At 40.5% G+C, this 26,813-nt stretch overlaps 1 protein-coding gene across 3 annotated transcripts in view; it reads right to left on the bottom strand.

Moving 5' to 3' along the window:
• znf407 (zinc finger protein 407) overlaps positions 1 to 26,813 on the bottom strand; it is a 137,129-nt gene that overhangs the window by 24,991 nt on the left and 85,325 nt on the right. For 2 of the 3 annotated variants that reach the window (XM_026293650.2, XM_026293653.1), the window contains exons 7-9: positions 21,579 to 21,662; positions 20,317 to 20,437; positions 14,727 to 14,905 (exon numbers count right to left, since the gene is read on the bottom strand). In XM_026293650.2, coding sequence (XP_026149435.1) covers positions 14,727 to 14,905; positions 20,317 to 20,437; positions 21,579 to 21,662 — 384 coding nt within the window. Of the gene's footprint in view, positions 1 to 13,431; positions 13,535 to 14,726; positions 14,906 to 20,316; positions 20,438 to 21,578; positions 21,663 to 26,813 lie in introns of those variants that run through there. The other variant, XM_026293651.1, reaches the window with a different exon arrangement.

Genomic DNA, 26,813 nt, shown 5'->3' with positions numbered 1-26,813 from the left:
TAATTGCACCAATTATTCACAGAGAGAGTTGTCTAGTGGCGGCCTTCGGGGGGCGAGGCCCTGACCGCTCTCCCTCATTTTTAATTGGCTGTCCTGTTGAATAATTGATTGGAGCAAATGTGAAATGGATGGGAAGGTCCAAGTGTCTTTCATCACAACAGGCCGGTCGCTCTGACAGCCGGCCACAAACAAACCCTGCTGCTGTACGCAATAAACTAACCGCACAGAGTTGAATTTAGCCTGGCCACTGCAGCAGGGTTAAAATACCAGATATGATTCCTATACAGGACAGTGGCCCCTGGAAACCTCAACAAGATGCACAACAGCAGTAACTGCAGCAGCAACTGATACTGGCAGAGCAGAAATCAAGGTGGGAGGGTGTGGAGGTGAGCAGGAAAACTATTTGTAACTATTTGTGTTTTAAATGGTGAGCCAAAGTAAACTGCTCTGAAATCATTTAAACTGGCAACTGAATAGTGAAGCTATATTTAATGTTAGTGACTCAGACTGATGTGTGGAAAGGGGATTTCAGGTAGAACACTTACCAGGATTACCAACGATTCTGAGTCATTATAGGCACAATATATAACACTTTAATTTAAAACCTGTAGTCCCACTTGGATTTCGATACAGTAATGTCCTTACCACAAACAAACCAACCTCTGTGCAACACTTTGCTTTAGGTTTTATCAAGATTTACTGATCATGTGCTTTTTGCACAGAGGGAGCAGATGCTGTTGCTCAAGCTAAACCTACAACCTACAAGGAACCACAGAGTTTATGGGAAATGTAGTCCATATTCTCTTTTCACAGAAACTATATAATAACATCACAGTTTATTTAACTGCATATACACTGACCTCTAAATAATACAAATGCTACCTTAAGTACACAGTTGCTGTCATACTTGTTACTGCCACTGCATATTAGAATATTTTAACATTCATGCTAAGATAAAACAATTAATTTTATTCTTCTATTGCAAATACATTTGAATGATATTGGCTCAGTATATTAATCACCAAAATTTAAAACTTAGTAATTCAGTAGCAGAAGCTAATCCAACTTGGTAATGTGTAAATCTGCACCGTCTTACATACACCTTATACACACATTGTAACATATGCTGCTTCTCTCTCACACACACGCCTACACACACACACACACACACACATCTCTCTGTAATCAAAGGCTATTAAGTCCCGGTGCTTTCGCAACAAAACAGATGTAAGATTCATGAGTCCCTGCCCGTGACTGTTGTCTTTGCCACAGGCTAGTAAAGAAACAATTAGTGCAGAGCTGGCCTCACTGTCCGCCACAATCAATAGTCCCTGATGGTCTTCTAAGCCTATTGACCAAGGCCTGTTCCTCTCCCTGACCCCCCATCTGCAGAGGCGGACAGCAGCTTCAGTCCACCTATCTGGACCCTGGGAGAGGGTTACCAGGTTAAACCTGAACCATGCAAACAAGCATATCTTAATGCTGTCTGCTTCTGCCTGCATTTGTATGCATGTAGTGGAGGGGTGTAGTGGAGGGTTAGCCTGTGTGATAGGTTACCAGCTATTTTGCCTATAATAAAACTTCAAACTTAAGGATGCACATTGTGCAAAAGAATCGAAACAGTTAAAGTCAAACATGGATGGCTTTTTGAAGACAAAGAAAAGCCAAGAAACTTCAGCTATTTTCTTTCATCTGTGAAGCTCTGACTTGCAATTATCACCAAACTGGGTTACAAAACAGTGTTTCCAATTTTTACAGTTTGCAGAAACATGGAGGTTAGAAAGGCACGAGTGTGATGGTGCGCTTGGTGGTGTGAATTGTACAAACACTCTTAACAGCAAAGTACTCTTAGATTCTCAGTAGGTGTACAGTTTTGGGACAATAAAACAGCTCAGCTTAATCTGCTTTACAAAAACAGAAAGTTTTCGTAGAACTCTGGAATAATTATAACATTTTGTATAATCACAAAAAAAAAAAAATATGAGTGCATTCTGTTTCTCAAACTAAACAAACTGTACTGAAAACACATTCATGCTCTATGTTCACCTGTGTGTTTTGAAGAGTGAGTGTCTATGTGACTTACACACCATCTTGTACCAATCACTTCAGTTAACAGCAGCCTTAGTGGCACTGAGGCAGTAATTGTTTGAGTTTCTGTTTGTGTCCTTACAAAACCCTCCTCCCTTACCGCATGTACCAACATCTGGGCCAGTCCTACTCACTGCTCCCAAGTCTGCTGTGACGAGCCTCCCCTCCATGCTGTATACTAAGGAGGTAGAGGAAGAGCAGGAAGTCAATAAAAACTGAAGGGAGACAAAGGTTGAGGCAGAGGAAGTGGAGCAGCTGTAAGGATGAAGGGGTGGGCAGTGGCGAACAGGTGTCACTCCCACTGACGGGCTGCCATTGTGCCCCCCACCCTGAGCACCTGCCCCACCTGCACACCCACGCAAGTTAGCAGGGGTAATGGCAGTTAGAGGTAGCACCCATCCCTCACCTGTTCCTCACCTGACGCCTACTTTCCTCCTCTTCCTCAGATGGCACCTAAGCCTTAGCTCAATCTGGCAGCTAGTCCCACTGACTAACTTACAAAAACACACACATGCGCTCATTAGCACACACAAATGCCTGGTTTTATTTATAAGTGTGACAGCACGAGAATGCATGGGCACAAGTTTGTGAATATATGCAAACTGTCACACACTTTTGCTCTGCTGTAGTACACCTTTCTTTGTACTCTCATATAATAATTTCAATCATTTGGAGGTATGCAGGTATACTTGTGTACTTGCTCTAAACTAAGTTCTGTTGTAGCCTATATGTTTCTAAAATTACTTTAACTGTTACCACCTCAAACAACATCTCAGGTTTAGAGGAAAAATCAACTGGAATATATTAGAGCGCAAAATTGGAAGCGGTTGATGTGATTCCAGTGCAAAGCTGCAGACTGTCAAAGAAATCAATGTGTCAAATACCTTACCACCAATATTAGCTTTAAAAAACAACCAAGGGTTAAAGTAGATGATTAGCCTGATTTTTGATCAATTAATTGTTTAGTTGATTTAATTGATGTCAGTAGAACAGCAGAACAAATGCCACAAGCTGACAGTCTAAAATTTCTTGTTTTATCCAATTAACTGTCCAAAAATAAATGGTATTGATTTGCACTTCTATTAGACAGAAAAGCATTTTTGACCATTTTCAGTGTCTTAGGTGTATTTAATGTTAGTTAGTGTTTCTCAGTGCTTTGATCTCTTCATATAGTATGCTCATAATGTATATTTGCTTTCTTACTGTGACTCTTGAATTCCCCAGTGAGGGATCTCTAAAACAAATGGAAGCATTGAAATAACCTTTGATTGAAGTAGGAGCAATGGTTTTCTATATGAGAAATGCAGATTTAGATTAAGAAGCACCAACACTACAAATAATCATGACCACTGCCACAAGCCTATTTGTATAATCAAGCACAAGCAAAGATATACTGATGCTTAAAAATATGACCCGTAAAAGCATCCTGAAGAATGAAAAAGGCTAATCTCCAATAAGTCAGTTAATCAATATTTAAATCTATTGAATGATCTAGAGTCTCCATCTATCTCTGTATCGGTCCCTGCTTGTTCAGTCACGACAGCCTTTACAGGCTTCACCACCCTTATCACTTCACGCTGGTGTTGTTACAGGACAGTATGGAGGGAAGTGCAGGTGTGCAGGTGTGTGTATAAAGCCCCCCCCCGCTCCCCAATATCCACACTTCTTTGCCCTCATCCTTCCCTCACTTCCCTCCCTCCGTTGCCGTGGTGAGGAGGGCAGTAATTACTCTGGTGTCAGTGTTGCTGGGTGCGACTCCTCCCCCGGCAAGGGGCGGCGGGCATCCATAACCCATCGTCCTGCCACGGGGTAAACGCCGGGCCATCCATCACGCACCCACTTGACAAATACCTTCCATAATAGAAGTTTATTTTTATGGGAGGCTGAATCAAGGACTTTCCCATGCATACAAAAACGTGTCAGAATTATTTATGGCTTGTGCTGAGACGCACAATATGTCATATCAAAGTCCCATCCCGCTTGCCGACGCTGCTGGAAGCTGCTGGCGCTTGGCCTGTCGATATCTCCGCTCTCTATCAATAATGTGGAACACCGCCACGATAAGCCTCAGGATTCGGAGGTCACACTCAACACACAAATGCACACACAGGAACTCACACTCACACACTCAAGCATAGACAGGGGCACACAAAAAACTCACACATGATGGCATGTGTTTTCAAATGCTTTTCAAACAAAAGCAAAGATTTTTCTGTGCCCACACACACATGCACGCACGCACATGTATAAAGACTCCATCATACACACACAGACTGGGAGGGACAAGCAAAATCAACTAGCTGAAATGAGAACATAAATTCATACATGTGTCTGCAATCCAACATGAAATGTCCTTAACAATGAAAACAAATGTGTTTTTGCGGTCACACATAAAAACATAAAACAAGAGAAATGCCAATACCTACATGAATCAAGTGAGCTTTTCTTTTCACAGTGTATTTTCTTCACCCTCCCCCACGAACAAAACAATGACTCAAACCAAAACATTCACAAAGCTGAACTTGACCGACCGTGTGGCGAGCAGGATGGGGGATCATGTCCGTCAGTCAAAATCACCAAGGTCAGATGAAAACAAAAGGGCTTGGAGAAGAGGAAACATGGCAGGTCTATCTGCTACGTCTTTGTGTATATGCATGAAGTGTGTACGTCCATGTGTGGTAATCTCCACCAGAAGGAAAAAAAGAAAAACATAACTTAAAGGAAATCCCTTCTCTGCAGACTGAAAACCTGAGAGCTGTCAGTCAGAATGAGTGGCAAACCCCTTTTGCCCAGAGAAACAGCAATAAATTGGGTTCCCTGATAAGGCCCCGGCATCACCAGAACAACGTCTGACCGAAAGAAAAAATGAGCTGCTTTTCCGTAGGCCACTTGAGTGCTGTCAATCAACATGACTGGCAGGCTTACATGTCGCCAGTGGTGAGAGCAATGAAGGGAAAAAATAGATTAATGTACAGAAGAAGGAGCGGTGGGAGAGGGAGAGGGAGGAGAAGAGAGAGACAGCATTAAGCCTGGCTGGGAGAAAATGAATAAATATGATAAATATGATAATTGAAATGATGAGATTTTGGTACTTGGTATTGGATTCCGTTATGTGCCCAAAGGGATTAGACCTTCATTCACTGTCATTTTGAGCCTTCCTGTCCCCTGCACAAACACACACACTCACTCACACACACACACAGACTGAACGCCCACGCATGCAGACAAATACAAAATCCATACATACATACAAAAAGATCTAATTCTTCCAGGTGGGTTGTCAGGAGCAGGAGTCTGAGAGTCGCCACCTTATAAAACCATTGGCAAAGTAAAACAAGAATAAAAAAAAAAAGAACAACGTTGGTAGAAGCGAGAGAACTTTGTCCTGTGAAGACAGAAGATGTATGGCCCAGGGGAGATAGTAGCAACAGTAAATGATTACCTTTTTACAAACTGGGCCTTTGTAATAAAATGCGTAGGGGGGAGTATTATCAATTCAGCCGCCCGGTGAAGATAGCATTTCTGAAACCACGGTGAGGCTGATCACTATCTAGAGAGGAGCCTGAATCTGTATTCCTCACTGCGAGTCCAGAAGGGAGAGGGGTCTGAGACCTGTTTGTGTGTGTGTGTGTGTGTGTGTGTTTCACTGAAAGAGACATCCGTTAAGGCCTCTTATGCCTGCAGGCCCAGCCGTGACTGAACCAAGATCTATTTTCTTACACCCACAAACAGAAAGACATGCAAGAGCTTGTGTGCATGCACACAGACAAACACATAGACATGAAATCTCTTTTAGGTGCAAACATACACACTTAGTCCTTGGGGCAAAGAACTATAAAATTGGAGATGAAGTCCTCTGTGTGTGTGTGTGTGTGTGTGTGTGTGTGTGTGTGTGTGTGTGCGTGCGTGCGTGTGTGTGTATCATCACACAGTATGCGTATGTCCCAAGCAGAGCTCTTGTTAGATGTCTGATTCTAGAGAAAGACACTGACTGATGACATGGATGCGCACACGCATGCATGTGCACGCAGGCTGGCATATACACACAGTTTCTCAAACAACACACTTGTCTGATAGCAGTCAAACAGAGTAGAAGACAACACAGAAAAGACAACAGACAGACTGGAAAACAGACAGAGAGACAGATAGCATGGCAGAGCTCCACTGCTGGCCCAGAGACACATCACTCACTCTCAACATACAACGCAAACACACATCACTGAAATGGTAAGACATCACAACACACACAATCACACAGGGCACCACAAGACAGAGACAGAAAGGTACTGATGCAGTGAGAGAAGAGTAAGAGGGTTGAAAAGTGAGCTGGCAGTTATAAGGAGATATTAGTGTATCCAGGGGCATTAATGCACACTGTTGAATTCTGAGATTAGATTTATAAACAAAATGACCAATGATGTGACACTCATCTGTTTCCCTCGCGTGCATGATAATCTTTTTTAAAAGACACTACGCATACCACATTCCTGCAAATGTTAACCTTTTGCCAACTTGTACCAGAGGTCAGTAAACTGTAGAGTTAATACAAATCAGAGTTTTGCTTCTTCTGGTTGCTGGTGAATTTCTCAAATGCTAAGTTTTTAAATACTTTGAACTTCAGAGAACAACAGTGGGGACAGAGGTTTCAGAAGAGTATATCTTAAAGGGACACTGCATCAGTTTTGCTAGTTCATTTGACTCATCACAAAGCGAAAACAGGCTTCTTTAACATGCAGCCAAATTTATTAAAGTGCAATACTCATTACTCTTTAAAATTATAGCAAATCAAACCAAAAGTAACTGAATGGTGTGAAATTGACTATTAGAATGAAAAAGTATGTGTTCATTTTGACATTTGTGATCACATGGTCCTGGAATTATTTTATTTTATATTTACCTGACTGAAACTTCTTTTTAAAGAAACCTGCAACAAGTGACTAAGTCAATTAATAAAGTAAGACAGACAGTCCATCTGACTGATCAGAAAGGACCCAGCAGCTTCCCAAGATCTGATCTCCAACATTCCGGACTCTGTTCAGATACTCATCTGCACAAACACATAGCACAAAGCTCTGCTATAGAAATACAGTTTTTCTCCTCTCTCCATCCTCCTGATTCTATTTTTCTTTTTAGCAGGTGTCAGAAGAGATTTCATGGCCTGTGCATATCTGTGAATTTGCCACACCCCTTTTGAGTGCTAATTTACCCATTTAGGTTTAATCTCCCTGTGAGTGGCTCTCCTCGCCCTTTAATTAGGCTATGGGGAGTCGACACCAACACTAAACACACACACTTAAAACTTCAAGATATACATGCAGAGTACTATACACACAGACACACACTCAAGCGCGAATACATGTACTCAAATGTTGCAGTCCCAGACTGAAGACATGCTTCGCTAAGACAGTCCTCAGCAACCCTCTGTGGGCCTCTTTCACACTCTGGCTCCCCTCAACTTCACCAGTCACAGGCAGAAAAGAGGAAAAGGGAGGAAGAAGGAAAAAAGTGAGATATTCTGTGTTCGTAAGAAGACAGAAAGAGGTGCTGGTGGTAAAAGCATTCATGTCTGAACCTTTTTCCATTTCAAATCTATTTATCAGGTTAAAGTCGCATTAAGCCACATCAGGTTTTGGCAGATCCAAGTGGCAGCAGGAGACTTCACTGTCCTCAAATACTCTAACATGGACTTGGTTACACGCCCAATGAATCAACCCAAATATTGTAGTGAAAAACAAAAAAAATCTTTGCAACAAATAAGACAGTAAATTCTTTTATGAAGAGCCTTGGATTTCACTCATCAGTTTGATTTATGTAAAAGGAAGGAGTGTTTTTACACAAAACCTCTACTCTGTGGCCTCAAACTGGGATATAAAATCTTTTTTTTTTTTTTTTTTTAAATAATACAATGTTTTTTGATGAGACCTGTTTTATTCCTATCAAGTACTGGATGTTTCGGAGAGTGGCACACAATCACTGAGAAGTATCAGTCAGACGTTAGAAAAATAAGCAGACCGTTGCTCTATAGATTGTCACACTAATTAGCATTGTCCTTTTCTCCACCTAAAGGTGTATCTCTTAAAACATCACCTGATCCAATGCTGAATACTGGTAATGGTTACACTGAAACGCTGTTTTTTTCTCTCTTTTCTTCTCCACACAGACCACAGATTTGCCTAAACAAAACTGGGCACTAAAGAAGAAAATACAATAACAGCAGCAGAGTTAGTGGCTTGTTATGTTGAAAATAAGAGGGCATTTAATTGGGACCTGATAGTCTAATAGGAAGCCCCTCTGATTACCAACTCTGCACTTTGGCTTAAATTAGCCCACTGATGAGCAGCCAGGGGATTCAATTATACAGGGGGAGAAATAAGGGGCCCTAATAGGCCACTGTATCAGGAAACATGGGACTGGGCTGGGCTAAAGCGCTGGTAATTGGTTGTTTAGTTGGGAAAGTTTAGCCCGTTGATAATTAGAGATGCCAAAACGTTTAGAGAGCCACCAAACACATGACACATGCAAACTAGAGAGGCAAAGGAGGAAGATGACGGTTCTCAGCACAGTAAAAGGGGCAAAGGTCGTGGTGGAGATCTCAGAAGTGCACTTCAGTGAATGAGGGTGTAGATAAGAGAAAACATGTTAGTATAGGAGCTGTTTAGACTCAGTAAAGGTCAAGACTGGGCAAGAGGGGCAGAAAGTAAAAATCAGCAGTCTCGCCTTGTCACATAACCTACTCTTCTTTACAATTTCTGCCTTTCTTTTTTATTCGTATTATTACTTTCTTTTTCTGTCTGTCTGTCTTGTCTCAGGCAGGTTAGCTGTTAGCTATAGCTGGACGTGTACAGAGTGACTGAATTGAGGGTGAAGGACTGAATTATGGATGAGGTTTTATAGTAGCCGGCAGCCTGTCTGATCCCATATTCACTGTCCCATACAGGAGGAGCTGCCCTGCCCATGAGCATCACCTCTGCACGTCACTCATAGGAGGCATTTGTGTGTCCGTATAGTACAGTGTACGTGTGTTTCTGCCTATGATTTGGATCTTCACAGGAGAAAGCACACACAAATGCATCCCAGCAAAACATGGAGCCACAGCTTTCCAGGAAAATTTGTTTCAGTCTTTAAGAACACATTTTCCAATTAACTACTGCTTAACTATTCACTTCAGTAAACAAAAATCTTGTTGCATAATTCTATTTATAAAATTGGGTGCAAAACAGCTTGATGCTGTTCTGAACACCCAACTTCTTATGTTTCAAATATGACAATCAGAATGGAGCATTAGAGAAAAAAAAACCCTACGCAGACTGAGCTACTGTTGTGCCCTAGATAAGCCATCTGTAAGTTTTTAGAATAGTGCAACATAAGCACACACCTAACATAACTGTGCCATTGCACCACCAGGGAGCAGTATCAAGTGTCATCAATCTGCCTCAAATTTTCTCACAGTGACAGAACTTGTCCAGAGGCTCGGGAAGAGGCAGAGGGTGACCCGATCTGACAGTGACACCACACCTCCAGTTATAATTTAACAAGTGAAAAGAAATCTGTCTGTGACAGCCTAAAGGTGGCAAAGACACAATGTAGAAATCTCTTCACATTCGAAGCAGCCAGAAACCTACAGCTTCTATGCCTGCATGCTGACTGCATGGGATTTGTCAGTCAAAGCTCTGAATGGCCACTAAATGGCTGAGAGGACGCTCTCGGATTGGCGCCAGAAAGAACAGAATGAAGGAAGAGGATGAAACAAAAGCTCGTTTGTTGTGGCTGATGTGTGATAAATGCAGCCGGTTGGGGGAGTTTTCACGCTCATTGGAGCAGGTCATTATGCAGGAATTGGTGCTTGCTCGGCCCAGACTGGCCCTGTATTGGTTAACTGAGATGTATGCAACTGATGGTGTGTGTTTTTCCTACAACACTAAATTACACGCATCCCCCCCAATCACATTCACGCACAGAACCCTTGTTGCATGTCTCCTGGGGCACTCTGGCATTGAGCAGCTGCTTCTCAACTGTAATATCTCAAGCGAGACTACATGTGGAGTGTGTAGTTGTAAAGAAATTGGCTTTAAATATAGAATAATGGTACATTTACAGAGTGACCACAACGGGTAGAGAAGGATGGTAGATTAGTAAGTTCAAAACAATTTACTTAAGTCCTCTAAGTAAACCATTCAAGACCAAAGGTGTTCTTGCATGGGGGCGTTCTCAAACAAACACCCCAACACCTGAGCTTGTCTTTCAGTTTATACATGCAGACTTGTTGAGGTTGTTTTGTACAGTTGGGAAATTAGATATAATGGGGTCAAAACAACAACACAGATAGAAAAGGGTAAAATTGACCTGAAATTATATTTTAAGTATAAAAGGGCCATAATAAAGTCACTTCAGGCCATTAGATCTCGAGCAGCATTCACATGTGGATGTCAGATAGTAGTCTTTTCATAATTTTAACTACTAGATCTTTTTCTTTTTCTTTGTGTTACATTTTTTTGCTTTCCATTAGGCTTGCAAATGCCTCGCTGTTGATTTTGTAAGATACAACTCAAAATAATGGTGCAAATTTACACTGTGACAGCATCAGCACAATGAGCCACCCTCTTCATCTGATTTTACATCGTGCTGAACAGAATGATTTTTTTCATTAATGCCTATCATGTGAACACAACATAAGGAAGGTGACACAAAGATGCAGGTTCATCACTAACGCTGACGACGTGATGTCCTATAGGTGTTTTTCAAAGAACTGTGATGCATTGTTTTTTCACATATTTTCCCACATAGAAACATGTCACATATAACACACTGTTATTAGAAACAGATGTTGATTTTATCGCTGGTGTCTGTGGCTTTTTTCACAATGTCGACACTGTGTCATATGCGCTGAGATACCAGGACAGCATTTGCATGACATACACACCTGTCCTCAACAATCCAACATACCGCTGTAACACAATACGCAAGTAAAACTCAGGAGAGTAATGTTTCATTACATGATGAACAGAAGGTGAAAGCGAGGGAGGGAAGCCGGTGAGGCACTTGGATGCATAACTTAAGTAAAAGCCATCGAAACCCATATTTGTTTACAGATTTGTTTAATAAGGAAAAATATATGCAAACAAATGAATTTGCCTGTGGTTGTAACTGTGTATTAAGATCATCACTTACAAGGCCAGGTCTCCTCTAGCCCTCTACGGTAGCCATCCATCATGCATTATTAAGGAAAATAGAATCTGCATAAAACAGCAACAATGCCTCGAAGAAGTTTATTTATTTATTTGTTTTATCTTTTTAGGCATTAAACTGCAGATCCAAGTATTCAGTCGCTGTTAGCTAATTACAAAGCATTTGATCTCTATGCCCCCAGGATGTGCAATTATAACCTTGGTTGAAAATTAGGGAAATATTTCACAATTAAAAATAGTAGAATGAAGATGCTCTGACAAAGCTAATAGCAATGCCTCACCTATATGTGTGTGTGTGTGTGTGTGTGTGTTTGGGTGTAACAGTGTGTGTGTGGGTGTAACATAGCTTTTGTTACTAAACAGGACAGAAGGCTGCTTTAACAAAGTCATTGCCCTGCAACTAGAGCTGACCTCGCCGGAGGGACATACCAGAGAAAAGGAAATATACCTTTTCCCAAAGCTGCATCAGTCAAACCATACTTTCAGGATTTTAACAAGAAAGAAAGTTCTAGTAGAGAGATAATTTAGCAAAGTCACTGCAATATGAGGTACCTGTAGGTCTAGTTCTGCTGCGGCGCTATCTATGCCGAGATCATATAGGCGCTGCCACTTCTGGCATATCTCTCTGCAGATCGTAGAAGGAAGACAATTGTCATTACCATTTTATTAAAATGTGTCCTATCAGCAATATTTTCCCCTCACATATCTAACCTCCTTTCTTCTTTTCCATTTCTAATCATCATTCTCTGCCATCACTTGCTGGGGTCTAATTCCCTCTCTTCCTTCGTTTGCAAAGGACCTCTGCTTTCATCCTTGAGAAGGGCTTTAATTCGAAGTGCGACGCTGAATAAAGAAGGGAAGACGGTGAGCGAGAGAGAGTGATGTGGAAAGACAGAGCAGCAGTGGAGACGTTCGGGTGTCAATCAATCCGGTGCAAGGGGCTGCAAGGGCCCATGACTAGGGTGCGTTTGATCTGTGTCTTTCAAAGGGGGAACAGGGGGAAGGGCCATCACAGACGATTTGCCTCTCTCTGCTGGCCCTGGTGCCACTCTGACAGAGAGCAATCACAAGCAGGTTAATTCAACATCCCCCTTCTTAATCTTTTCCCCCTGTCTCTTTCTTTTGGTCTTGTTCTGTCTACATAGATGAAACACTTCTCTTTCTGCTACCACCCCACTTCCCTTTTTTCTGCTTTTGAAAAGAGGAGAGATCACAAATGTACTTCCAATGCCTTTTCAAATGACCTATAGTTTCATTGCTTTGTTTTCAACAGGTAAAGAATTGCTGATTATCTGCATTTCTGTTTATGTATGGCTATCACATGGCGAAATTGTTATGCAACCGGTAATGCTTCAATGAAAGCAAATTCCGATCAGTAATTTCTCTCTGGAAATTGGAGGGTTTCCTATGGAAAGAAACTACATTAACTGCATTTTTGGATCATTTCTTTTGTTATTCTTTGGGTTTATACCTGTCGTGTGATGAGAATATGTATTAGAGAGTCAAGATGACATCTTGAAAGCACACTGCTTAACTTAACTGAAAGAGGGGAAATATTTTTCTCACTTGATTGAAAGCCAACATACATTCACACATTCCAGACAAAACCTGACCTTCGTTTAACATGGTGTAATCTGAAACCCACAATGTGCGGTGTCTGCTGTAGCTGGGGGATCGCCACGGAGTTCGCCTTGGACACATAAAGTATCCCTGACTTGGTTTTACTGTTGTTTTCTCATATGGCCTAACAGATCAGAATCAAAATTAAACTGAGTTTTTGTAACCAGAGGTCAGCCATGCATAAGGACAAATAAAGGTGAGGGATATTCTGGGGTGAAGAAGAGGTGTAAATCAATGCTTTGGTTAAAGGTGAGGGGGTACGGAGAATATGAAGGAGGAAGTTGAAGGTAAAAAGGTTGTGCAGGGAGGTTAGGAGGTGGAAGCAAAGGAGATTAAAGAAAGGAATTTGTCCTTGAGTGTTAAAAATAAACATTTCACCAAGAATAAGTCTGTTTCAGTAATTCATAAAACACAAAAACTTTTCAAAGTCAGCACAAAGAAACAACTTAGATTAATTCATTTCCAATAGGAAATAAACTACAGTGCTGCTGGAATTCAGCCATTCTCCAGTAAAAGTGGCCTTTCCCATAGTGCTCACCTCCAACTCTACTGGCTTTATGCAAGGTCAGAGGGATAACAGGATAAAGGCTGTCCTCTCTGCTCCTCTGAAGGACAAGCACTCTGCCGATTGGATTTGGTGGCTTTCAAGGACAAAGAAAGAACACTGGGACACAAAGAAAGCAATAGAGGAGGAACAAGATTTCATCTGTCTCTATGGCCTGAGTGATTGGCAGGGATGGCTAGATCAGCAATCTTTAAGTGCTGCCTTTTTGTAGCTGGGTGCCCTCCATCAGCACTGAATAGCAAGACTTGATCCACCGACAAAAACACGTGCACGGTTTTTGGAAGATCTGACCTCTGTGGAATAATAAACCCTAGGCAGGGTTGCAGGGCCGGTTAGGTGGAGTGGAATGACTTCAAATGCTTATTTGTCTGAGTATAAATGCGCAGATGTTTGTGTGCACAATAACACGAAGATTAAAGAGGCAAGTTAGTAAATACAGAACCGCAGACAAAGAGTGGATGTGGGCCATAATACATATTTTTATACTATACTACATTAAGGTGCAAGACACTTGAAGGGTCACTCCAGTAATTTGGTACTTCACTTCCATAAAATTAGGGACTCAAAGTGACAGATTAAAAAAAAAAGGGAAAAATTTAGCTGATAGCTGAGTAACAGCTGACTGACAGTTCCTGGTTTGGGTATAGCTACACTTCCTATCATGCAACTCAGTATCATCTTTCCTTAGACCTTCCTCGACTGTTCTTTTAAACATCACATTAAATGTGATACAGTTTGACCCAAGTTGAGTTTACCCTGATAACATCACTTTGACATAATCAGGGTTATTTTACTCAGGCTAGAAAGCCTCAGAGAGGATTTTTACAGGCTGAATACTGGAGTGCCTCTGTAACTCTGTGATCCAGTGGAGTTGCTCAGCAGCCAGCAGAACAGATCTGTGGGAGTACTGAAAAGATGTTGACAGTACTACCTGGAAATAAGCATGGAGCTCAAATGACCTTCAAATACACAAGTGTTGAGGAAATTGTTTCTAAATGTAGGTATACTATATATCCAAGTCTTATTTTTGACAAGAATTTTTCATGAAGAACAGGCATTTCATTGAATTTCATAGTATAAATGTTGGGACAGACAAAAGGCACGAGGAAGGACACACAAAGATAATACCAGGGCAGCAGTCATACAACATTGGCGAACTCTCCTACACTGCTCAAGAGATTCCTCAGTAACCAGTAGATAGGAGTTATTTTGTGAAACACTATATACATTTATCTACTTATACACAGAGTTAGCCAAGAGCACATTACCTGCATGTAAATAGGCGAGGTCTGGGTTCTCAATATCAGCGTGATTTTCCTTAAGGTGGTTGCGGAACTCCATGGGTGAGTTGGTGGCATAGTTACATTTGGGACAGTTGTACATCTTCACGCCCTCGTGTTTCCCCGTATGGAGAATATGCTTCCGGATATTCTCAGCACAGTTGGATCTAAAGGAGACAAAGATAATATAAAAATGACTCATTCCTTTTTGGAATAAATAAAAAAAGCAAAGATTATGAGATGAGAGTCACGAGGGAGAAAAACACAAGATAAACACTTGGCAAACTTCCCAAGAAAGGTCTACTGTACTAACAATATATTTTGTTGCAGTGATGACACACACACACACACTCACAAAATTCAAGCTGGGCTTTGGTGCTGAGGGAGCAGCCATATTTGATTGCTTAAATATGCCAGCAAATGACTGAAACTGCTTTTACACAAATATTTAAATCTTGCAAATTATTTGAAATTCTGTCATGTTCTTACTACATCTGTTTAGTTATTTTTTTCTTACAGCTTTTTTTGTTGTTTTCCAATTGTAAGTGTGTAATACTGCTGCAAGAAGTGGGTTATGATGGGATCTAGAGGTGCATTGAATGAGTTTGAGCTATGTCTAAAGGCATCTGATTTGCACTATGAAACTCAATGAAAGGTATAGGAATAGTGGCTTAATTTGTGTGTGTGTGTGAGTGCGTGTGTGTGTGTGTGTGTGTGTGTGAAGCTGGTCAGATAGGGCAGACCGAGCAGTGAGCTACTGCAGGGTGTAGGATGTAATGATGTCAGCTCAGAGAGTCACACACAACCCTCTGCTGATTAATGACGCTGCCTGACCTGCTCTCAGGCTCTATCTAAACCTGTCCATGGACACACACAAACACACACATTTTAGTCAAGCCCTGGATGGTCAACAAAAACACCCATTCACATACAAACATACACAGACATGAACAAACCCCAGTCTGTGCCAAAATAATTAAAAAACAACAGAAATGTACATAGATAGATAGATACAAATATACAGACATGAATTCATAAACACACACATGCACAGAAGCACTGACACATAGAATCCTGCAATTAAGCATGTGTAGCATGGACCACAGTCTCATACACACACACATAAGCACACAGCATCGTGTGTTGATGGATGGGGCACTCATGCTCAGTTTGGACCTGACATTCTCGGACAGTATAATACGCAATTACTCTCTCTTATCACCTTGGCCTGGACAATAAAGCCTCACAGTGCCATAGCTCACGCCGGCCAAGGAGAGAATTTGTTTTCACTTTTGCAGAGACACCTCTCTCCATCATGGGGTCACAGTCCAGCCCAGCTCCACTAAGGCCTTAAAAAAACTGAGAGGGCTCTTGCTGGATTCTGTTCATGCTGTGTGAAATATATACACACCAGTCAGTGGTGAACAATGAGGCCTCTTCACAAAGATGATCCCTCGAGTGGGACGGCATGCCACAATAACAACAGAACAAATTACTCAGCAAAACAGCATTATCAAATAAAGAAACACTAGCGGATCATTGATTAATATGATTTAATTCTCCCTAAAGGAAGCTTTTGCATTAATGCTTGGATTTCTGACTGGTCTGAAAATAAGCAGAACTGTATATTGAGTATAAGTATAAGTACCAACAGCTACAGGGGGTGAGCAAGACAGAGGCCCAGAGGTTTTGATTGACAAATGACATGCTGTACTGAAACACCAGAACTAATATCTCACTATTAAAAAGGACTACGAACCTTCATCAATGCCTGATTTCAAGAGCATAATGAAATATCTTCAAAAGTACTTTATCTAAATGACTCAGACTGACTGATCATAAGCTTTAATACTGATACATATTCTCAATCAGTTATCAAACAAATTGACATACATGTTGCAATTACTTTGTCATCAGCCATCACTGTCAAAACAAAAATAGGTTCACAGACAGATCATGGCCACATCAGTTGACTACTGCAAATGGAAAAATTGAAGCTGTCACATGCTGAAGAATGAATGCAGATAACGCTGCTAAAAATGTATTTAATACTAAAGGTGAACTGATTTCTTATTCGAAAGCTGGAGCCTAAATAGGTAAAATTTGAAGCAGAGCTAAAAGGTTCTAAAGAGAGTGCGGGTGGATTCCTAGGGGGGCCATGCTATCTCTCAGATATGGTAATGGTGTAATTGTCATATTAAAACAACACAACGTTCGTTTAGGAGTCAGCAGGTGTCACAGTTAGTGAAAGCCCACACCAGCCCTCCTACTATATACTGTATTAATTAGTCCAACACTGTTTCAACTTCCTCCCCCATCTATGCACTCACCATGGGAATCAGCCATACTGATGCTCAACAGATAAATCACCCCCACATGGCTCTTTCTGTTTCTTCCTCTCTCTCCACTTTATTTTAGCCATTTCCATATTCATCCTTCCAACAAGTGTATGGTAATGGGAGAGGTGTAATTGAGAGGCGCTTCGTTAGAGGAGATTTAAATGTGTTTCTTTGTGTGTGTGAAGAGTTGGGCGGGGGGGTGGTGGTGGTATTGGTCTTATTTGGATCTTATTCTGCCAAGGAGCCCCAGTTATCATCATTAATGCTTCCCTCATTTCACCCTTCACTTTAAGGTCACAAACCTTCCTGGCATTGACATTAAGCGTGTCATCCTCAAAGCCACCATCCCCAAGAACTGACACAGTATTTTAATAGGTAGATTGAAACATAAATGCTGCAGCGTTCAATAAACAATAATAGCCCCATAAGGATGGTAACGTGGCAGGAGTCAGAGGCTACATATCAATTAGACCATTTAAGATGTCACTGTCACTTTAATGAGAAAAAAAAAGAAAAAAAAAAACCTGCTCATTGTGAACAATACAAATAATTCCTTAAAAACTGAAGTAAAGACATTTGCAGCTTGCATAAATAGCTAGAGAACAGTCAAAAAGACACCATTAATTGACAACCCAGGACTATAGCGCAATATCATTAGAATATTTTTACCACTATTCCACAACTATAATTATCTCCCTCTATTATCTGTGTCTGAATAGGAGATGAGTGGCATTTGATACATCATTCACTCCCTGTTCATTTACATGCATTTGAGAAGCCTTGATGGAGACAACATTGTATCAAGTGGGAACCATAGATGTCATTTATAACATTTAATATGGATATTTTAATGAGGCATATCAGATATAGCCTTTTAAAACAGATATAGACATTTTCTATAACCAAAAACTGTCAACAGTTTCATTTGACTCATTTCATAAGGCTAGTTAACATTGAAAGGTCAAACGAACTGAGTCTTTTTGGATCTCCATATTGTTGTCAGGTCACCAGAGACATCAGGGTTTTAGACATGTATTCAGAGTTTAAAAGCTGGTGAGGGCCCTCAAGGCAATAAGAGGGCCCCAAATACAATTCCTCATCCTCACATTAGTAAACCAGCGGGGCGTTTCCCCATCCTCCCTCCCCCCTCCCACATTGGTCCCTCTTACCTCCCCTCTGGACCCCTCAGACTCCTGGGGCCACCAAAATGTTAATTGGGATTCTAATTTACTGTTTCATTTGCCACTATCTATAATGATCATTAAGTATCAGTGCATGAACAATGGCGCCAGGAACATTTGGCTTGTTTTATGATACTGGTGTTAGTCCAGTGTAGTGGTTTGAAATGGGACCAAAATTTCCACTCAGATTAAAAAAAACAGAAAGAAAAAAAATCAACCAATTTATATGATGAACTATTACATGGAGAATAACACTTTATTACTTTCAACCCTTTGATCTAGTAAAAAAGTTTAATGAGATATTTGGACTGGAGTCAGCAAAAGAAAGATAGTCAATTCTGGACAAAACAACATCCATGCAGTTTTCAAAATTAATGCAAACTATGGGCAGTTTGAATCTAAGAAGGCCTAACAGTCTACAGCCATGCTAGTGGATTTATGAGGATTTACCTGGGCACAGCAGTGCTTATAACATCGGCAAACTAACATGCTCACAGTGGCAATGGTAACATGCTGGTGTCTACCAGATGTAAAGTTTATCATGTTTACCTGCTTAGTTTATCATGATAGGATGGCAATATTTGTTACTAAGCACTTATTACAAAGTACAGCAAAAGCTGATGGGAAAGTCATTAGTTTAGTATTTGGTTCAAACAGTGTATTTAAGTTTTACCTGATCATGGTCCTAGATGAAATGTCAGAGGATTACAAAAGGCATTAGAATTCATTCTCTGGGAACCGTGAATGGCTGTACAAAATTTCATGACAATCCACCCAATAATTGAGACATTTCAATAAAAAGAAAATTGTCAACCACATGGCAGCACCTGATGAACAGCCACAGAATCATAAATGATTGTAGGACCGTGTATGTTTGTGCAAAATTTCGTGACAATCCATCCAGTCATTGTTACAATATTTCAGTCTGGTCCAAGTACAAGGTGAGACAATCCATTGATAATTATGAAATAATATCCTCACTACAATAACTACTACACTACAATAACTATTTCATTCTTTTTAAGTTGGCCTGGATACAAAAGACAGACGAAACGAGTCGATTGCTTCACTACAGCAGAGCAGGTGTAGCAAGCTGCTAAAATGATTTTGTCACAAAGGGGAAAAAAGGAATGAAGAGTACATCTAAAACCAATGATGGGTTTGAGATCATTCCCTTTCACACTCTTCTGCCACAACCTGACGAGGAAGCACTTGATGAGAGAAAGACAGAGAGAGAGAAACAAGGCGAGGAAGAAAAAGAGAGGGAGATGGAGATGTGCAATGCCAGCCAAAACTTTTTCAATTTCACCGACAATTTCCTGTGTAATTACTGATGTGGTATGATGGTGTTTTAATGACAGGGACCTGCCAGTGACAGTGACACTGTGTGTGCGTGTGTGAGAGAGAGTGTGTGTATGTGTGTTGTGGGGGAATCTGGCTGGGCCTGTTGATGATGGCAAAATGATGAGATGCAGCCGTGTGGTGGAGATTAGACTTGTCTGCCCTCCACCTCTCATATCCACCCTTCTCACACACAGACAGACACACAAACCCACACACACACTTGTGCTTCTATTTTACACTCATTGACATAATGCATTCCCTAGACCTTTACACTAACCTTAATCATCACAACTAACTGCCTAACCCTAATCCCTCCTCAAAATCATTTAGTGTTAACCGTCAAACAGGAGTGTGGACAAAGTGAGGACAGAGACCAACATTTCTTCACTCTCACAGGATTGTGCTCAAAATGGTTCTTCACAAAGACAGAAGTACAATTACACACACACACACACACACACACACACACACACACACACACACTCAAAACCTCTAGCATTAATGCCACGCTCACCCTAACCCCTCCAAACTACCGTACAATGCCACCTGCTATCTCAACATCTCTGTCATACACACACACACAAGCACGCACACACACAACAATCATTCTAATGTATCCCCTACAGACTGCAATCCCTACCTATAAAACCCTCATCAGTACTATGGTAGTGACCATCAGCGCCACCAACCATGGGCAGGTCAATGAGCCAGTACCTGTAGTCGCACCAGGGGCAGCGGTATGGTTTCTCCCCAGTGTGAACGCGTTTGTGCCGTGACAGGTGGGACTGTGTGGTGGAGGCGAAGTTGCAGAGCTTGCATTTGAAAGGCCTCTCTCCTGCGGGCGGATTGGGTGAAAAGAAACAGAAATGGGTGGTGAGATTGAGATTAATTAAATGTTTTCATTGACAGATAGACACATACAGTACACACCCCAGGAGTGTCAAACTCCAGTCCGTAAGGGTCACTGTTCTGCTTGGTTTCCCATGAAACACACAAAAGGTCTGTGCTGACTGGGAGCTTTCTATTAGAATTATTTTTATTTCAAATGACAGACTAATAGCAGTTTTTACAAGATGGCTTCAAAGGATGTATGTACAACCTGTAATAAATCCTCTTCACCTTGTTTTAGGGAGGCACTAACCTTCAGTGGATTTAGGATGTTCATTAACAGGGCATTCAATGGACTCTACAGTAGTTGTGTCCAGTGGTTGTTTGAATAATGCTTCAATGACAGGAAGATTAGCCACTGACTTCAGAACATGAAAGAGCAATTTTTTTTCTGATTCCAAACAATGGCACAACATTGTCTTTAGAAAACTTGAACCAGAAAAAACATTGGCATTAGCCGGGGTTCTTAAAATATATATTGGTCAAACTCTGACAAGCATATTCTGTTAGACAGGCTGGTCCCAACAAATTTGAATATGCAGCTAAATCTGTGGAATTGACACATGTCAACACTGGAGAGAAGAGCAGAAATTGGAGATTTTGGGGGGAAATTGAAGAGAATCTGAGGAGTAAACAAAATAAATTATGAAAACCTAAATGAATATTTATAACAGGATTCTTGATCCTTGGGCGCCTGCCAGACAACGGTTAAGAACAGTATTTGTTTCACTATCCCAATTTCCACAAAAGCACTTGTTATTGACAGCCTATCTGAAAAATGCAATTTCCGTAAGCGACAGAATGACATGGTGAAATGATAACTGAAATTAAAAATCTCAGATTCAGTCAGCCATACTGGTACACATGCCTATCACTGACAGAGACATGTCAGACAGATATGCCTGTATGTGTGGACTGTATGTATGTGAGTTATACAGTTGCTAAATGTGGAACAAAACATCCTGTGGCTGTTCTGATGTTCACTTCCATCACCACTCCAAACTATGAAGGTCTGCACATACAGAATTTAGTTTGTGTGTTTAGATTAGCTTGTGACATAAGTTCAGGATTTATGTGTTGCTGCGTACCTGTATGTTGGCGTCTGTGTTTGGTAAGGGCGTGTCTCGTGCCTCCCGCAAAACCACACAGATCACACAGATAAGACTTCTCTCCTATAGAGACAAATTGAGAGAAGAAGAAAATGGGCATTAGCGGCATCAGTGATGGAGGAAAACATATGGGAAACCAGAATGGCAGCAAGACACTGACCCGTGGAAAAAAAAACAACTTTTGTCTCTTTTACATTTTTGAAATATTTTCATTCAAATTCAGAGCTCCCTCAAAGAACCAAAATGTAAGTTATTCTTTAAAATTCCTCTTAATTTTGACTATGATCTTAATTTTTTTTTTTTTTTATGTGGAAACAAAAGTAACCAGAAAGTCACACAAGGTTTGAACAAAGTACCAGGTCAAATAAATAAACAGTAATTACTAGGGATGTCTTGATCAAGGTATTTGGTCCTGTCCAGTCCTTTGATATTGGGTAACTGCCAAAACATAGTTTAATCAGATACTTACAGTACATTTGTCCTAAATGTTGAATAAATATGTAACTGATATAATGAAATAAAAGCCGCAGTCGCCTTAATCTGACACAATACTTCTCACAGTGAGATACTTTTTCATTCAAATACTGAAGGTCCTGTTTGAAAAAACATTCAATTATTTAGCTTCAATTCATGGTAGTTAAAAGGAGAATCTGACTGCTGAATTTGATGTGACATAACCCACTGGACAGGATAGGTACCACACTGTTCAATTTATTGGAATGACAGACACACACTGAACTGGTACAGAGTCAAGGGTCCTGCCTCGGAACTGATCTTTGATGACTGCAGACACACAAACCTGTCAACAGATGAGTTTCATTTTGTTCAGTTGACATCCATCCATTATATATACCCACTTATTCCTAACCAGGGTCACGGGGATCTGCTAGAGCCTATCCCAGCTCTCTTTGGGTGAAAGGACAGGTCTCAGTTGACATGTTGCTCTGAATTTAACATTAATTAGGAATGATTCATATGGTCTGCCACTGATAACATTTGTCATTTTAACCAGTAAAAGCAACTAGCTGAATGTTTTATACACCTAAATTGAAAAAGAGTGAAGACAAAATGTGATACATAGCTTAGCGACTATTATTTGGCATCATCTATGTTTGATTCGGTGACCTTAATTCGTCCAAATGATTTTTAACATTCCCACAGTAATTTTCTCTTTGACAACGAGCAGCCTTGGTAAAACAGAGCAGGCACAACACTAGAGGTGGATTAAACACAGTAAAGTTCAGCAGTGTCAGGATCAGATTTTCATCAGCTTTATGTTAGCCGATACAACCTATTAAACTTTGTCTGAACTGGACCACATGCCAACTTGGTATTACAACTGTAATTATTACCTAATTAAATGTCCCATTGTGAACAACAATCACAGTTAATAGACTAAACTTAATGAGAACACAACACTGTGGGTGCACTCACGTTTGATTTTTCTGTGAATGAAGGTTTCTTTCACATCTTAGATTTTTTACGTGTCTATCCACTTATTCTTATTACTTCAGTGACTTTTGTAAACTGGCCATGTACGCACAAAAACAAACAAACAGCAACAGAAAACAAAATGACTGCGTGCAATGTTAGAAAACCGAAAGATATGTGATTCTGTAATATACCTCAATAATCTTTCAGTACAACAACATTTAGTAATGCATTCCTGCCTCATTTAGAAGGAGTCATCTACAGGAAACAAAAGGTACATATTAAGACCATGTCAGAGAATTTTGACTCAACTTGAAATTAAGATTACGGTGAAAAACAATATAAGGCAGATAGCAGAAAATTTGTAATAGTTGAATACTGTAAGAAGCACAACAAGCATTTAATATTTAAGGTTGTTAGGTTTAATTATGCTTATTGAGCTTAATTAAATTAAAAGACAACATGTTTATGGTTGAATGCAAGACATGCCATTATTAATAATAGAAGAAACTGCTAATGCTTGTGCTTTCAATCTTATAAGCATGTGATGCTATACAATTCAGGACATTTATCTTGTTTCAGCTGTTTTTCTTCGGTCTGTCTCAACTAAATATAGCTCAGCATAATTAATGTGTCACTAATATATCTTTTATTTTAAAGTTGCAATAACATTAATAAGGGTGCTAAATAAAATAGGGAAAAATACAACTTCAATTATTATATGGTGATAGTAAGTGAAGGATTATTAAAAGTAGATTTGTGTGTGTGTGTGTGTGTGTGTGTGTGTGTGGAGGAAGGAAAATACACCCTTGACTCAAAACTACTTTCAAGGTGCCACTGAGCAAAATCTGAGAGCTCAAGTAAAAGACAAAGAAATACTGAGTTAATGGATTGGAGAATTATGTAAAGGAGGGAAACGGCAGAAACTGAGAAAAGAAGAGACAGACTGAACAGATGAGCAGCGAGTCTAGTTGGCTAACAGATGAGCCAAGCAGAAGTCACAGATCACTAGTGTATATCCATCAGAACTCTCACAGCTAACTAATTCCTCCAATCAGATGGATCCGTGTAAATATGTCAAATGGGGGACGGGAAATTGCCAGTGTGGTTTATTGACTGTGATAAAATCTGAAAAGCACCGCTGAACATAATTACATACTTGTCAGAGCCATAAAAATTAGCTTTATTATCAATGGGATGGTTTTGTACAACTTCATTTGGGGGCGATGCCTTCCAGATGGGGAGCGTGGAGAGCTTTTTTACACTCCTCCTCTCTTCCCTGCATCTGGCCCTGTCATTAACATCATGATGGTCTCTGTCTCTCGCTCTCTCCATTTCTGTATTTCTACCTCTCACGCACACAAACACACACACAGTAACATTTGTGATAAGGCTCACTCAGGGAAAAACATGCATGTGTACACACAAATACATTTATAAAATGGACACAGATGTGCATGAAAATCACCCCACACACACACACAAGACTACATGTGGTGTGTGGTATGTACCTGTTGTATAACAGCACATGTATCGAAACACTAAGTGCCACACAAGCTAACATATATGTAGGTATATTTAGCGGGGCTAACATCACTGAAACATTTATCTAAATGCTGATGCTGAACTCCAGATCTTGCAATGTACTGAAAACACATTTGGGTGACTCTTCCATCTGGGCCTTGGCAGTGCTTTGCTCCTCTTCTGCACAGATAGCAGCTTTCACCGAGTCCGCAGAGACAATGCAGCCTCAAGTTTTCTCTATTACACCCATTTAAAGTCACTCAACTGTGAGAAGAGTTTTAATGCAGTGCCACTTAGAGGGGAGAAAAACAGCCTTAAAAAGGTGCATTCGTTAGCTGATTCGTACAGGTTCACTTTTCAGTCTCAGAGTGAATGGCTTTTAAGGGAATAATGTTTTCGTATAAATAAATATCCATTCTGCTACTTTTTGTAGCTGCAGGAAATCATTCCTTTACATTTGCTGTTCTAAACACCTGAAATTTGATGTTCTTGAAAAAAAAAAAAGCAGGATCTGAATATGTGACACAGAAAGCAAAATATTTTGTATCTGTGGCCACAACAGTACTAGAATTTTGTGTAAATATGAAAACTGGGAAGGACTTAGCATCAAAATGATTAACACTAGATCTCTCACTATCAGAAATACTGTAACACTTTACACCAAACAATGGAGACAAATTCTTTTTTTACTTGATTTCAAGTCCCCATTAAATTGTAGTGATTTAACAGGCAACACAAATTAAAAAACATCCTAATGCATTATTTAACTTAACAGTCAAAAACTCAAGCCAATCTGCTCCATCAGTATTGTGTGGGTTTGGTTCATATCATACTTGATTGACAGTGACCTGGCAACGTAAGCAAACACCCCCACAAACATCCGCTGATGTTGGGTCAAATTTAAAATCCTGGGAAAAAAGGTTTTGTGCACAGTGTGTTTGTAGTAGTGACTGTGTACTTTTGCTAAAATCCTGATTGTTGCATAAAAGTACATGACATTACATTTTGCGACCTGAGCCCCACTCCAAACTACTGTGCAGAGTAAAAAATATGGACAAAATACAAACGCAGAAATCCCTAATGTAAAATAATCAAAGATGATATAACTATAAAATTTTCTTCATATAGCACCCAATTGCTGGTTGAGGAAAATATTTTGTAAAGCCTTTAATTAAAATGAATGAGTAGGCAAATAAATTCTGTTATTTTGGTTTCTCTGAACTCTCAATAATCACTAGGCATCTGGTCAGACCTTTTCTCCCTATTAGAAAAACAGCGCCAGTCCTTCCTCCACATCCCCCCTCCTTCTCCATCTCTCATTACGCCCAATGCTACAAGACCCCACCACAGAAAAATCCATAGCCATCGATCCGTGCGCCCAGCCGCGGTCGCCACAATTATTCTTGAGGAGGAAACGTTGGCGATAAATTACATGTGTGCTTTTCATCTGCTGGTCTGTGGCGGTGAGCCCTCTGAGGACCTGGGTGGGGACGGTTCGGTGGGGTAAGTACAAGAGTGACGCGCTGCTGTCAACACTGGTTGGCTACCTCAGCACGGACTCTGCTCACCCACCACACAGTCTCGCATAGACTATGTTTATTCCTTTTATCTGTGCACAAAAAACACTTAGTCTTCCCATAAACTTTACTCTAGTGTAACAGTAACTCTAAAAGCATATTCTTTACAGAACCCCACCTTAAGTCTGACTTGCATCTGATCTCAGATACCCTGAAAGCAAGCATCATCCCTAAGCTGCTCCCGTGCAGAGGTGAAGGCCAGACACACCACGCTATAAACAAACAAATTACGCTATAGGTCACAAGCATCCACTTAGAAGCGCACACAACCCACTGTATCCAAAGTCTGACAAACAACAGTCATAAAAATGCCCCTAAACTACATTTCCTGCCAATGTGTCAGCCCTTAAACTTTTTAGCCATTTGAACATTGCCTCATTGGTCCTTTTCCTTTGTTCCGGTGATACACCTAAACCCTTCACCCCTTACTGGAATTAAATACGCCTTATTGGGAGAGAATAAAAGAACTTTGAAGTCAAAATATACAACCTCTCTTTGCATGTGCGTGAATATATATGTATGTACGTGTGTGTGTGTTTTAAATAACCCCGGAGGAGTCTGCATGCAGCTATAATTGCCTCCCTCATTAGTTATGTTTTAGCAGGAGCGGATGGGAGGGCAATTAATTTTACCGCTTAATTTTTGACACGGAATCCGCTGCTGTATTGATGTGTTCGCCATT

Source organism: Mastacembelus armatus, chromosome 16, assembly GCF_900324485.2.
Source record: "Mastacembelus armatus chromosome 16, fMasArm1.2, whole genome shotgun sequence".
In the NCBI taxonomy this organism is placed as follows: Eukaryota; Metazoa; Chordata; class Actinopteri; order Synbranchiformes; family Mastacembelidae; genus Mastacembelus; species Mastacembelus armatus.
Note: the sequence above shows the minus strand (reverse complement) of the source record. Positions and strands in the feature narration are given on the sequence as shown.